Raw genomic sequence first — 16,001 nt, forward strand, 5'->3', positions numbered from 1 at the left:
AGGGGAGAAATAGAAGTATTTTTCAGAACGAATGAGTCCCACTGCTCACTGCTGCCATGGTAAGCTCGCTATGTGCAGTAGGAGCTGTAAGATTAAAAAACAAACAGTCAGTACTCTGAGGATTAATACAATTCACATAACACCGAAGAAGTAAACAAAACAGTGAACTAACAGCGACACAGCACAGGGCTAATTGGAGCAGTATGTGAAACTAATGACTCAAAGGCAATCAAGTTACATATTAGCTATGTCCCACTAGAGCTGTCGCAGCATTGTGAATACATGAGCGTTACTGCCATGAAACACTACCCATTAAGGTTACATGCGGGCAGATGTTACTGTCTATGGGGTCATTCTTCTGTTGATTCTACCAGATGTTGGTATTCACTTTTAGTGACAAATGACCAGAATTAGCTGTGGCGTTTGGACAGCTATTTGTATTATAAATCTGTTAAAGGCATTGGCTTCAAGAATTCCAAAATAAAACCTGACATGTTAATTGTAGCATCCCCAACTGCTGGCTCAGTGGAGATGAATTAATTCATTACATATCAGGAACTGAATCAGTGATTTTCTAGTTAAGGGCTCAATGACATCTGTCAACAAAGCTGCCAGGTTCTTCCCCTTTTCAGTGGTAAACTCATTCAATTTTCAGTATATTTTGGATTGTTGGATCTCAGCGTAGGCAGCGTGGGGTGTTACACTTTGTTTAAAGAAGCAGAGTCCGGGAGACAAACACCTTGCCCCAGATTGCTATGAGTGACATTCACAGCACCCACACACAATTCATTGGAAAGGCTGTACATGTCGATATTGGATTAATTGGATTCAGCTGTGTAAATTGACTGATAGTCTCGTAAAAAACCGTCATGACTTGCATGCAATGACTGGTGAGTCAAGCTACCCAAAGGTGCTGCCAACAGAAGATGAGTGGAGCAAATTGGAAAAAAAAGTGAACTGTTCAAGACTGGAGTCAACATCCAGTGCAGGAACATTATTTCCTTTATAAGAGTTATGGACCAGACCTGACCCCCTCAAAATATATTATAATGATAGTCTAAACCCTAACTTTTTCTTACTTTAAAGATAAGGTGCTGCTCTCCAGATGAAATTTGATTGGTTAAACTTCCAGATTTGAAACAAAGCACACTGTATTCATACACTTTAGTCAAAATAGAACAAAAGTGGAAAAAATAAAAGAATTGGCTTAGCTATAACTCTATTGGAAAACGTAGCAGAATAATAGATTGGTTACTAAACAGTAACTGTTCCAATATAGTAACATCCCATAAACGCACTCTTGGCAAAAGATAATTCATAAAACAGATGGTCTCACATGCAACTCCAGTAGAAGGAAGAGACCTCTCCCCCAGTTTTTAGTTGTAACCGAGAGAGGAGAATGTAGCAGGGAGAGATGTACAGCAGCTTCCAAACCCTGCTGAGACTCCAGCAACAACTGCTACTGAAAAACTAAGAAAGTAAAAATCTTGATTCTGTGAGAGCTTGACCACACCCATTCAGGCTGCTTGTATTGTTCCAACTTTTTAAAAAAAAAACCAAGGCCTCGCAAGTTGTTTACAAGTTTTCAATATACATCTCAGCGCCTCCTTAAAACCTTTCTTTAAAAAACAAACAGGACAACATCTGGATGGATATACGAATAGGAAAGGTTTAGAGGGATATGGGCTAAATACTGAAAATGGGACTAGATTAATGGTCAGCATGGATGAGTTGGACCAAAGGGTCTATTCGCATGCTGTACAGCTCGATGACTCACCTCTTAAAGCCATAGCGCCATCACAATAGGGAAGAGGTTCTAGATAATAAAGATTGAACTACATTCAGCTTCAAAATGTGAGACTCTAAGGAATTTTAATCTCACCTTCCTATTTAAGGATTCCCAAAGCTGATGTTTTTACAAATTCCTAACAGACATCTGTGTCTGAACATCCAGTCACAGCCGAAAGCTTCACATTTTAAATAGGGGCTAACATCTGGCACAGCTAACATGAGAAACCTCCCTTAAACAGTAACACTTGTTTACATGTATCTTTGTACATATAGAGTAGTGACGTTTGAACAATCCTGATTTGACTCTAGTGAGACATAGCCAATATGTACATTTTTTTTGGATGGAACCTTTACAAATCACAAGCTGCAATTATGTACCTTTCAGTTTATTCATTAATGGGATGTGGGCATGTGTGGCTGAGTCAGCATGTATTGACTATTCTAACTGTTCCTTTAAGTACTGATGGTGGACTCACATATTTAGTGTAAGTACACTCACAGTGATGAAGAAAGTTTGAGAATTTGACCCAGTGACAGCGAAGAAATGCCAATCTATTCCCATGTCAGGGTGGTATATGGCTTGAAGAGGAGCTTGCAGGTGCTTGTTTTCATATATTTACCACCTTTGTCCTTCTGGTGGAGGGTTTCGCAACACGGGGGTCAGGAGTCCAAGTGGGCTAGCAAGCTGGAATTGTGGGATGGTAAACTCTGAGGCAGTAACGACTGCTATGGAACTCTGACAGTTATAACAACTGTGCTTCTGCTTTAACAGTTTCCTGGTCTCAGATGGGGGTCACTCACAATTTGATCACTGAGAGGAAAAGTTTGGAAACACTGCATTCTGTTGTCGGGATTATGAATTTGGGAGGTGCTGTCAAAGAAGACTTAATCTTTCATTCAGCAAAAACACTCATGGTTTGCACTTTTCTTTCAATATACTAGTTTCTCAAATACTATTTTGAATTAGAGTTTATCTGCTTTATCACTCTGTGATGATACATCATCCAATACCAATAGGGTGGTCAGATTATCTTTTATATCAAGTTGACTGCCACATTTTCTACAGTGACTATACTTCAGAATTATTTCAATGGTTGTAAAGGGCTTTGGAATGTCATAACATTATGAACAGTGCCTTTTTTTAAAAAAAAAAATGCCTTGCTAACCCATAGGGTTGATGCATTTGGGAGCAATTTTTGGAGAACATCCTTACCTCCTTAACTGTTGAAAATTCAGCCTCCAGTTACATAGCTGAAACAAGGAACTTGGCTTATTGTACAAGAAAAAGCATCAATTACAGCCATCACCCCTGCACCCCACTTCAGCTACGTAATCCATATTTTTATGTTGTGGTTCCTTTTCTGATCACTCTCCAAAGCATTTTATAATGATGGGTACCATTTTGTAGCAAATACCCACTGTCAGAAAGGTGGAAACAAAAGTAATCACCCATCTAAGTGACTATACTTTATGTGTGACAGCAGAATTTCAGTTATTAATATGCTATTCAAATGAGAGAACATCACAAATGAGGCTGATCATCGAGTTATCTAATATTTATAAATGTTTTCCAACAATCAGAGGAAAGCCCTTGAGTCAATTTATCCTTTTCTTAGTCCAGATTTACTAATGGCAGTTAATGGAAGCTTGACTATCAACGTGCACGTGTTCAATAATGTTGTACCACAGGGAGGGAGTGACACATATCTCAGAGGGAGTGCACCGAAGCCAAGTACCAAATTCAGTTATAGATGAAGAACCACAATAACTTGATCACAGCAGCTTCAAAAATCCTGAAGCCATACCGTACCTCCACAAAGTTGGTGTGTTTGGCATCACGAACGGTCACCACTGCATGAACCTCCTCAATGAGCTTCTGTTTCTCATCATCATCAAACTGCATATACCACTTTGCCAAGCGGGTTTTCCCAGCACGGTTCTGAATAAGAATGAAACGGATCTAAAGAGAGAAAAGTAAACTGGTGAACTGAAGTGGTGTCATCTTTTTGACTGAATTAGTGCCCATGGGAAAATTTTACAGCAACCTTACATGAGAAATACCAATGAAACCTTTTTACTCTTTATTACTTTGGAATGTATGCTCCCCTCCATTTTGTTTGTGCAACATATCTGGCTGCAAGGCCCAGTAAACAAATTGTCCCCCAGCCTGTACTAGCGTTTTGTTGATCCAGACTCACAGGAGATTAGTTATGTTGGCAACTCAATCGAGTTGGGGAAACAGAACTCATATCTCACTGCTCGATGAGCCCTATGTTCTTTATCTTCCTCCTTTCTCCTCTCAAGCAGCTGCCAACACATTCCGTGGTCTCATTCCTTGGGTGTCCATAACCTGATGTGAACCATTAGACAGTGTGTGTAATTGGGCTATTAATCTAGAGGTGCCCTCCAATGGAGAATGATACTGTCTGTAACCGATATCACTGGATAGCAATTGAGCATGGAAGAACAAAATAAACACTTCCATTCCTCATCCAGGCGTATCTAACCAAAATGAAGCTACGTGCACTGTTTGGAATTAACCATAATAGCTCAGACGAGAGTTCAAACCGAGAATGTTGTTAACCTTCATGGTCTAGCAGAATCTTTATAGGATTTGAAGGAAAGCAGTAAGGAATTAGGTGTATAAATTGCAAGTAGCAAACGTCCCATCACTAATATTTCCAAACCATGCCTAGTGGATTTTCATTAGACGAACAAGGATAAAAGTGTTCCATTGAGCTGGGTTTAATATATTCTAACAGTTGGAGGTTGTGCTGAATTCACTCGAGCACAACATTTCCAATAATTGTTTGGAAAAGTGCAACCAGCTGTCCAATGTTTTTATTTAAATTAGCATACACCTCATAAATTGGTTTTCAAAAGATGATATGGAGGTAACAGCGTTGACAACTGGTTGACTAATTCTTTCAAGCTGCCCTTTGGAATTGTGTCAGAATTGAATTTCTAGTTGGCTTGGATCTATACAACTAAGGACAATTGAGAGAGTTTCTCACATTGAAAGGAAGTATATGGCTCAAGCATCAAATGGGCATATCACATATACATGTACACAATGAGAAGGCTTTTTGAGCGACTCTTCACAACTGGACAGGATACAACTAAAAGAACATGAATCCTTGGCTTAAGTTTTCCTTTTTTTGTCAATACAGGATCAGAACATCATAGTCATACAGCTGTACAGCATGGAAACAGACTCTTTGGTCCAACTCGTCCATGCTGACCAGATATCCTAACTTAGTCTCATTTGCCGGCATTTAGCTCATATCCCTCTAAATCCTTCCTATTCATATACCCATCCAGATGCCATTTAAATATTGTAATTGTACCTGCCTCCACCACTTCCTCTGGCAGCTCATTACATAAACACACCGCCCACTGTGTAAAAAAGTTGCCCCTTATGTCCCTTTTTATATCTTTCCCTTTTCACCTTAAACCTGTACCCTCTAGTTCTGGACAGCCCCACCCGAGGGAAAAGACCTTGGGTCTATTCACCCTAACCATGCCCCTCATGATTTTATAAACCTCTAAAAGATCACCCCTCAGCCTCCGATGCTCGAAGGAAAATAGCTCCAGCCTCTCTCTACAGCTCAAACCTTTAACCCCACCAACATCCTTTTAAATCTTTTCAAGTTTCACAACATCCTTTCTATAACAGGGAAACCAGAATTGAATGCAGTATTCCAAAAGAGGCCTAGCCAATGTCCCATATAGCCACAACATGACCTCCCAACTCCTATACAATAAATTCTTCTGCAACCCTACATTATTGAAAAATCACACTTTATAAACAGTGCTTAAAGTGTTGGCGCTGTAATCGTATTACAGCCAACACATGTTTTAAAAGTTTGTGCTGTAGAAACAGCGTCCCCAATTCGCCAATCGAGTTACAGCGAATTTGCATTGATGAAACACGTGTTATAACAGAATGACTGCACTGACCAATAAAAGCAAGCATACTAAATGCCTTCTTCATTATTTTGTCTATCTGCGACTCCATTTTCAAGGAACTATGAACCTGCACTCCAAGGTCTCTTTGTTCAGCAACACTCCCCAGGACCTTACCATTAAGCGTTTAAATCCCGCCCTGATTTGCCTTTCCAAAATGCAGCAACATCTTTCAACACCTTTGAGCTTCCCTAAGCAACCAGCTCATGTGCACTGCCTTCTGTCTGAATCTGTACTATGTTGGTATCAAGACTTACTGCTCTGTTTCCGACTCAAGCTAATTAAAAGAAAATTCTGACATTGTTCAAGGATTAAGACGTGATCCACTCAGGAAGTCCTGATGAATGGCTTATGCCTGAAACATCGATTCTCCTGCCTCTGGGATCTGCCTGACCAACTGTGCTTTTCCAGCATCACACTCTGACTCCGATCTCCAGCATCTGCAGTCCTCACTTTCTCCTAATTTTCAGATTTCCCTAGTCTTGATTTAGACAGGTATTTCTTACCTTGTTATTAGACATTGCTGATCAAGCTGAATATTACAGAATTGATCATGGATAACCCTCCTTACCTTTTGAGAGAGGGAAAGTCATCAAGGAAGCAGCTGAAGATGCTTGGGCTGAGGATACCTCCCCGAGAAACACTTAGTGAATTCCTGGGACAATGACGACATGCCTTTGACAACTATGACCATGCCTTTTTGTACCAGGCAGCTTATTTAACCTTTGATGCCCCTTACATTAATTTTGCTGGTCTTCCTCATCACCATTTCCAGTTAAAAACTGTCTTAATGTTGGAGACAGTTACTTACACCCCTCTTCTAGTATTCAGTGCCCACTTGCGGACTAAGACTACAATAAATTTCAGAACCGTATGCTTCCAGTGGAATCGGAAAGGAACAATTGATAGTGAATCAAGGTTGCTTGATGGAACTATTTTTGATTCTTTCCATCGCTTTACTGATGCTTGGGAGGAGGCCGATAAATGGTTGAGTGATATTTCTTCTGGTCTTTGTAGATAGGACACAGCTGGGCAATCTTCCACATTGTCGGGTAGATGCCAGTATCTTAGCTGTACCAGATCAACTTAAAGGAGTGGCTAGCTTTGGTGCGCAAGGTTTCAGGGCTATTCTTTCTCAGAATATTAAAACTGGGGGAGCTCCTCACCTCTCAAAGGTTTCTCTCTTGCAGAAAGCAAAGCAAAAATGTGCACAAACCTACTGACCACTTCATTCACAATCTCTCCTCATTCTATCCCTAATGAGATCCTACTGTATGGCCTTGACCGATTATTGAATTTGGTTAATAAACAACATACAGGCAGAAGTCCCTGCATTCGCAAATGTTTACTTGTATCTTTGGGTGCCAGGTCCATATAGAGTTCAATTTGAAATTGATGGAGGCCACCAGTGAAGCAGACTAACACTCCTTAAACATATTTTTACACTCATACAAGATAAGCAAGTTTAAAGTCTGTATTTATTCCGCTCTCAAAATTCTTAATAGGAAATATGATAGTCCCAGAAGGTCAAAGGTAAAGGAATGTTTCAACTCGAAGGTAGACATTTTTGATCAGATATAACTGTAATCCAGAAAAATTCCATTGATCTTTGAAACAAGTCTTTGAAAGGATGACTGATTATTCATTATTTTATGAGAAGAAAAAGTGACTTTAATTTCAACTTGCAATAAAGAGATATTGGGTAGGTAAGCTGGAAAACAGGAGACTTAACCAGTCTTACTCTGCCCTGCCCTGATCTGGTTGTACTATTACAGGCAGCAAGGACACCTCCCAAAGATGGTGCAGAGTTCAATTTAAATATGTAAATTCATCTCTGATGACACCTTCAGGAGCTTGATAAATCATTCTAACATGAGGCCAGGAGTTAAAAGTCCAGTTGACGCTCCTTGGATTCTAGCCTTTTGAGTATCCCCAATTGTAACTGCTTCATATTTGGAACCTGCACTTTAGCTGCCAAAGCACAGGGCTCTGGAATTTGACCCCTAAACCTTTTTTGCCTCTTTTCTTCTTGTATTCCTTAAAACCCAACTGTTTTGTTCAAATCTGACTTGATGGGTTTGATGCCTATGTTGAAGCACTTTAGATTGTTTTATTGGGTGGAATCTTACAGGGGTCTGAGTGACATGAGCTATGGTGAGATTTGTGGCAGAATCAGACAAGATACTCAGTGAGGCTGATCTTGATGTAAGATACATCTTGCTGTATCTTTTATGCTTTCTCTAAATGGTGAGGCCAGTCTCTTATTGATAGCGGTATGTTGCCAATTAAGGAGATAATAGTTTTTTTTAAAATGCCTTTTGATTGCCACAACTCAACTCATTTATATTCAGCCTCATACTTTACCAAACATTTTGAACAAGGTAAATGTCAAGTATTCAACATGGAATTACTTCCAAGAATCCTCATGGCACATCTTATACCACACTTCTGCATTTTAATGCTGCACTGGTGACTATCATTGTAAGGGCTGCCACAGGCACACACTGAACTCAGGGTCACACAACAAGCTCATGGATTGGACAAGGCTCAGGCCTATTTTCTTGCTGTCATAGCTCTCATTCACTGTGTCTACCTGGATGCTCACAGCATACCTCACCTTTGCCTCACCTTGCTCTTTTGTGGTTTGCCCCTCAGCCAGATATACGAAGCTCATTTTTTTGCTGTTTAGCGCAGACACAAAGGCAAGAAGCTTGACAGGGTCGGCAGCAGTCCTCAGTCAAGTCAAAGGAGATAGCCTTCATATGGTGTGCTGACATAGTAAGTTAGTGGCACCATCTGATACCAGTTCAGAGGCTTGGTAATAGTCAGCCAGCCAGCCAGGGTGATCAGAGGCAGGATGGAGAGAGAAACTAAATGGCTTCCACCCATCTTGACTCTTTCTGCTCCACTGTTTTCCTCCTGGAGTGAGAGAGAGGTAGGTATTAAGGGAGATGAAAGTGGGTGGCCACTGAAATGCTGAGGAAGCATCCTAGCAAGTGAGGAAGTGATGCAGAGGACATGCAGAGTAAGCACTGACAGGGATGGTGGGGTGAGAGTGAGTGAGGAAAATGTTGTAACCTATGGCGAAAGTGCTGAAGTATGAGCGTTGGTGGGGGATGGTTGCCATAGCAGGGTTAGAATGAGTGTGAGGAATTGGAGAGAAGATTCTGGCACATCACAGAAGTGCTACAGCACAGAAGGAGGGCATTTCAGCTCATCATGCCTGCACAGGATTAAGTTAAATGGGTATCATTAGTTTGTGCCAATCTCCTGCTTTTCCCCATACCCTTCCAACATTATTTTCATCCAAATAATCACTCAATACCCTCTTTAAAGCCTCAACTCAATCTGCCTCCACCACACTTCCAGGCAGTGCATTCCATACCTTTACTACTCATCAAATGAAAATGTCTTTCCTCACTTCAACTATGCTTCTTTTGCACAGTATTTTAAATCTACACTCTCTTGTTCTTTTTGCAAATGGTAACAGTTTCTCTCTCTATACTCTGGGCAGCCCGTTCAAACTTCAGATCTCCTCTCAGTCTTCTCTCTCCAAGAGCAATCTCAACTTGTTCAATCTATCCTCAAAAAAGTTTCTCATTCCTGTAAACCACTTTTACACTCTCTCCAATGTTTTCACATCCATCCTATAATGTGGCACCCAAAGCTATGTACAATATTTCAGCTACTGTCTAATAAACATTTCACACAAGTACACTATCACCTCTTTGCTCTTATACTCCATGCCCTTCTTAATGAAGTGGAGGATACTCCATGTAGAATAGCCTTCTTACACTGGCAAAGTGGGGAAGGTCATTGACTTTCTTCCTCCATTGCTGTGTATACCTCCAAACAAACTACAGGACACTCTAGACTGAGTTATTGTTCACATGCACAACAGGCTTTTAAAGAAGATGCAGGTACAAGAGACATTCGTTTTTTTTTAAAGCAGATATCCGATGGCAACTTGTTCCAAGAACAGTGCATAGTAAGACAAAGGATATCACTGGGGTGTGGTAGCTAGTTAATGAGGCATGTTTTATCAGATAAAGCAAGAAACCTTGCAGGGTCTCATTGCAAGAATCCCTCCAAAAACTGATGGAACTCTCACTTTGCCACTAAAATGGAAGCCTCAACCCATTATCTTTAAGGCACCATCTAAACACAAGCCCTTGTTATAAATAGATCATGTTTTGGACATTGATATGCAAATATCATTTATGAGCAGGAGTGGGCCATTTGGCTCCATGGGCCTGCTCTGCCATTCAGTCAGGTCACAGCTGATTTGATTACTTAATGTTCCTGCCTCCTCCCAATATCCTTTCACCTTCTTGCTTATCGAGCATCTGTCTAACTCTGCCTTAAAATATTCAAGCACTCTGCTTCCACCATCTTTTGTGGAGGGGAATTTCAAAGACTCGCAGCCCTCGGAAAAAAAGAAAATCTCACTTTATCCTTTCTTAAATAGGCAACTCCTTATTTTCAAATAGCGATCCTTAGTTGTACGTTCTTCCACAAGAGAAAACATCCTTTCCACATCATCCTGTCAAGAGCCATCAAGTGTTTCAACTTCAGCGGTTATAAGCTTAGCACATCCAAACTTTCCCAATAAGCCAGCTCAACCATTCCAGGTATTAGTCTGGTAAACCTTCTCTGGATTAATTCCAATGCATTTACATCCTTCCCTGAACAAGAAAACTAGTGTTCACTTTGCTTTCATGTCCTTACAACTGCCCTCATTTAAATGTTAAAAAGTAGTCTCAGACCCACTCCTCTCCCCCTCAAACTAACTTAAAATTCAATCTCATTATGGTTGCTGAACCTAGCTGTGTCTTCACTCTGTTATCATTAATTAATCCATATCTACATTACCATTGCCCATCTGATTTTTCTAGTATAACTTTAGATTAAGATCACTCATGATCATCACCATATCTTTCTGACAACTTCCCATAATTCCCTCCTTTATGTTCCATCTTAACATAAGAATGTTAGGTGGCCTGCACACCACTCCCACAAGACATAATGCCTTTGTCATTTCTCATCTCTATAAAAATCACTTTTATATCCTGGTTTTCTGAATTTAGGTCATCCTTCTCTGTTGAGCTAGTACCAGTAGTAGTTAACAGAGCTACTCCTCCACCTTTTCCTAGCTTTTTAACCTTCCTAAATATCATATACCCTTTAATATTCAGGTCTCAATCTATCATGTTATCCTATAGACACACATTTGTAATGGCTATCATTTCCATTGGTTCATTAGGTTAACAGTTTAAGTTTCACATAGCCCTCCACCACATCTCAGTGGCAATTAGTTAATAAAAGAGTGGAGACAGCAAGCTGTTTTATCACAAATGAGTCAAATCTTGTACTCCTCTGATGTCCACCTGTGAGTAACAGATAATGGATGATGATCAGGACCTGTAATAATGGTTGGTCCTTCGCCTTGAGAGCAAAAATGGTCTCAACTGTTCACTTGACTCAAATCGCTAACTTAAGGCAGGACAAATTAAGACATATATTGATATCTATTCATACTGACTGCAGCATTTTTCTGGCTAACTCCAGATATTCTTACTGTGATATCAGTTTGTCTACAACCTGCCTTTGACCTGTTTTCCATATAATTACAGAGCAACCTAGATTATCTGAATATTGGACTATACAGCAAGATCCTAAGATCCCGATGCTTGGCTAAACCATGTTATGCAGCTTTCGATTCTCCCGAATTCAATTAACTGAATGAAATACTTCCTACCCACGTCATCAGATAATCCAGGTTCCTGTGTATTACAAAATTTGGCTATTTGCTGATAACATGACAAGGGCAGTAGAAATGGAGGCACATGCCTATCAGTGATTACAGGTTTGTAAGAGTGACACAGTTTTCTCTTCTTCAGCCAACACAAACTTTTGGCATCATTTGTTTTCCTTTACAATTCAAGTGCTTTTCAAATTTAGAATTTCCAAGAACGTTTGGATGGCAATGAGCCAAAAACCCAAAAGGACACCTAATGTCTGCTTCATTGATGCTCACAAGCATGGCAATGAAGACCCCTAAGTAATAATTTCATACCTGGGAGATACTAACTAATGATAGAAGGGAATGGGAACATCACCTGTGGGCGAGCAGCTGCCACCATGATGATCAGTGGTCACATAGGCATGGTAAAAACAACCATCTACAGCAACACCCAATAACCATTTTATATGAGGCTCTTGCAGCAGAGCTTGTCTCTCTTCATTGGTCTCTTCACCAATCAGCAAAAGTTCACCTTAAGAAACTATCCCCCCCAGTGAATTTGCTGCACATCATCATCTCTCACAGACAGAAAAATATCAACGAGTATGCAATTCAGAATGAAAACTCTTTTTTGTTACCAAGACATATCAAGATTTGCTCTAATACAGGGTTTCCCAAAGTGGTACTGCAACCCCATCAGGATTATGAGCCAGAGTTTTGGGGTTACAGGCTCCAAGCCAGCAATAGCTGCCATGCATGTGCCAAAATGGTTCATCTTTGAGGCCTACCCCTATCCTGAAAACTCCAGTAGAAAGCCAGGTACTTCTTCCCTTAAAATCCTTGCAGTTCTAAATATCATCTCCCAAATGCCAGCCTTCCCTGGTCTGGGATCATGGCAATTTTCAAGCCTCAAACAAAAAGGGTCACAATGGGGAGAAAAATAGAGAGATACTGCTCTAATATATTTCACAATTGCTTATGTTTACTTCCTCACCCAAAGGCCACCTGCTGCCTTTCTGGTATTCTGCTGCTGGAGAACAGGTTACATCAGCAAACTATTTGTGTCTATAGCATTCACTGCACTCCACCCTTCTAATCATGAAGAACAAGTTGAGCTGGAATGTGTTATATAGAAACTAATGGATATCTGGAAATAATTATAAGTCAAGGGTGTCCAATAACAGAGTGAGCTCAGGGCTTTAATCAGACTGAGGGATTAAAATGCACAGTGAACTGCAAATTATTTATAACCTTTGCCTGAACCCCAATATTAGAATATGGGCTTCAATCCACTGCTTGCTATCTATTGCCTCCAAGTGAAGTTTTAAAATAAATATAGAAAGCGAGATGAATTTATTAGGAGTGTTTTTCAACCCAGTTTCCTCACCTACTGGAGGTTCTGAACTGTAATAGGCAATTATCCCAGATGTTGTCTGTCATCTTCTTCATCTCTAGTTTTGAGATATTCAAAGCAAACACATTCTTGGGACATGGGTTTTAGACAACGTTTTCAACTTGCAACAGCCACTTTCAACATCATACTCACTCTTACAACACTTTGGCCATACAATTCATTAAGCAACATGTCGTTGGAATTCCAGTATCCTCCCCACACAAGCTTTGAATGTAATCCCTTCAGGCAGAGATTGTATTAGAGTGAGTCCTATTCCAATTCAATCATTTGCATGCAATACCCAAGATTTCACGTCAGCAGTAACATTGCAATAATTGGCTACAGCATGGAAGTGGGAAGAAATCAGTCAAGATTCGTACTTCTGACTTCAATCATTTTGATACTTCTGCAACTCGTATACTTGTGACCAGCAGGAGTGATAGGATTGAGCCATTCGGGCTCTTGGGGTTCTGCTAACCAATATTACATTGTTCCACATTTATCCACCTTTGGTCAGTTTCTCTTCATATCCTTATCCAGCAAGAAAGAGGTGATAAAATTTCAACATCTGTCCCTTTTAACATGAACATATACATTTTGCATTGCTTGGACCTGCTGGTTAATCCTCTGAGAAATGCTCTTAATCATTTGTAACAAGATTAAGGAAAAAGTACATGTTCAAAAGAAATATTTAATTGAACATGACACTAACCCCACCCTTCTCCCTAAACAAAATAACTGCACATACACACACCCTATTCTTTCAAATCCCTTAGGTAAAATACTTTGTGGGTGTTCAGAATTTAGTGTCTAATTAAGTGCAACATTCTACAGATTAAGATAATACATGCCTGAACACTGTCATTACTTAAACATTTTTCAATGGATTGGATTTTAGTTCATCATTTAAGACGTCACTTTGTCTTAGCCCGAATGCACCTAATTTGCCTAAGTTTAATTTTAATAATTATGTAAGTGGCTGGGTGGTTTATTCACAGCATAAGAAAAATTTATTTCGCAATGTTTAGGATTTAAAAAAAAATATATAACTGCCACAACACACAAACATGAGTAAGCCTTTTAGCCCTTTAACCTGATCTACCAGTCAATAAAGGTCATGGCTGATCTGCAACTGAACTCTAAGCTATACCTTTGCCAAAGTCCTTCAATACTTTTGGTGAACAAAATTCTTTCACTGTTATTCAAAATTAACAACTGATCTCACATCAATTTGATGGAAGAGTTCCAAATTTCTACTGTTCAGTAGTGTTTCCTAATTTCAGGCCTGAAAGGTCTGGCTCTAATTTTTAAACTTTATCTTCTTGCTCCCAACTCCCTAACTAGTAGAGAACCATCTGTTTCATCCTAAAAAACTTGACAGTTGTGATCAAAACACTCCTTTACTGGTGTTCTAAGTCCTGCGGAAAACAGCACTCGATTTTGAGATTTCTTGTACTTTAACCCTTAGAGTGCAAAAGTCATTCTGGTACACCTATGTGTGACTTAACTGGGTGCTTTGTGTAGCTGAAGCATTACTTCTATCACCTCATGTTTTCATTCTCAAGGTAGAAAGGCATTATGCTGTTAACTTTATTAAAAAATTATTTCCATATGAAGCTTTCACTATCTATCCACATAAATTGTGTGACATCTTTCTGATTGGGCTTGAGAATAATTGTTTAGGTTGAAGTGGAAGTTTTTAGATTAAGCACCTCGACATCCTGATATTCAATTCTGATCACTGGGTTTTTCTCTTATTATTTGAACAACTGGTTAAGCAAGCTGCTTAAAGCTGTTACAATGCAGTGGCAATGCAAATGTTGTCTTCCATCAATAGGATGCTGATATCAGTTCAAAACATAACTCTGCCTACCACATAATTCAGTGTTATCACGCATACATTTCAATGTGAGTATAATTCTGGGTACAAAGGCTGCTTGTCCCAATGATTGGCCAGTTGAATCACCTCCTTTTGGTTCTTTGGAACAGGCAGACTCCAGGTAGTATTCAACCATCCTGAACTTGTCAAACCCAATCTTTTATTCAAAGTGATTGCATGAATGGGCAGCACTTGCTCAACAACCCTGAGTGTGCTAACAACTATATAAACAACCAAATTAAAATGAGTCAGGCCTGTTATATGGCTCATTTCGGCTTGCTAGAAGAAAATGCATTCATACTCAGGGATCCATTTAATGCAAGCAAAATGAATACATTCAAGTCTTGCATTTTTTTTAATGATCCAGAAGCATAGGAAACCCACTCTACTGTTTTCTCCATGGTAAACTACTCAGTGGAAATTTTAAATTCTTATGTTTGCCCTGGTGAGGTGCAAGCTGAGAAGTTTTGGTAACATCTCATTGTTTAAAAACATTCAAGCACAATAATTTTGTAGATCCATCATAAAGTCCAACCTGGTAAATCACCCTTTAACTGCCAGATTACAATCAATCAGTCTGTTCTGCATTCCCACTTGATTGCTGATACTGACTGTTTGTTTTCTGATAAATGTACAAACTGAAAATTACATTTTATTTTGCTCAAAAACTGCATGAATCCATGTAAGATTCTGTGATCCATGTAAGATTTATATAAGATATCTGGTTGGCATGGACAAGATGGACCGAAGGGTCTGCTTCTGTGTTGTATAACTCTAGGATTCTACAACTCTAAAATTCATTTGGCCAAAAGTAACAACACACTAAACACCCATAACATTCATTTAAAGAATAACTGTGCTGCTGTCAACAACTACAATATTTGATTATTCTGAATTGGTTAATTCAACATGGCATTCGGTTTTGGCTATGCTGAAAAAAAAAAGTTTACACATTTGCAAGTACAAGAATTGGATAACAGCTTAGGTCCTTCATTTTTAAGTAAAAGCATTAGCCAGCTCTTCTTTCCATTCAAATATTTCCATTAAGTGTTGGCACTGATCAGGAAGTCCTGTCTGCTAACTCAGGGGCCCAGGACACAATGCTGCTGAAGTCTCTAATTAGGCTGGTGGTTGGTAATGTAGGGTGGGAGAACACTGTTTAAAACTAGGAAATCCTCAGGAAAAGCAACAACATCCTTAAAAAAATAGCCCTGGAAATGGATCCCATT

General features: G+C 39.6%; 1 protein-coding gene across 1 annotated transcript in view; it reads right to left on the minus strand.

The window, feature by feature from the left end:
• ap2s1 (adaptor related protein complex 2 subunit sigma 1) overlaps positions 1-16,001 on the minus strand; it is a 44,040-nt gene that overhangs the window by 22,819 nt on the left and 5,220 nt on the right. Inside the window, exon 2 of the mRNA XM_043680881.2 lies at positions 3,602-3,751. Within this exon, the coding sequence (XP_043536816.1) occupies positions 3,602-3,751 (150 nt within the window). The remainder of the gene's footprint in view (positions 1-3,601; positions 3,752-16,001) is intronic.

The sequence above is a fragment of the Chiloscyllium plagiosum genome, unplaced genomic scaffold (genome assembly GCF_037043375.1).
Source record: "Chiloscyllium plagiosum isolate Xiang-an unplaced genomic scaffold, Cpla_swu_hap1 HiC_scaffold_47, whole genome shotgun sequence".
NCBI lineage: Eukaryota > Metazoa > Chordata > Chondrichthyes > Orectolobiformes > Hemiscylliidae > Chiloscyllium > Chiloscyllium plagiosum.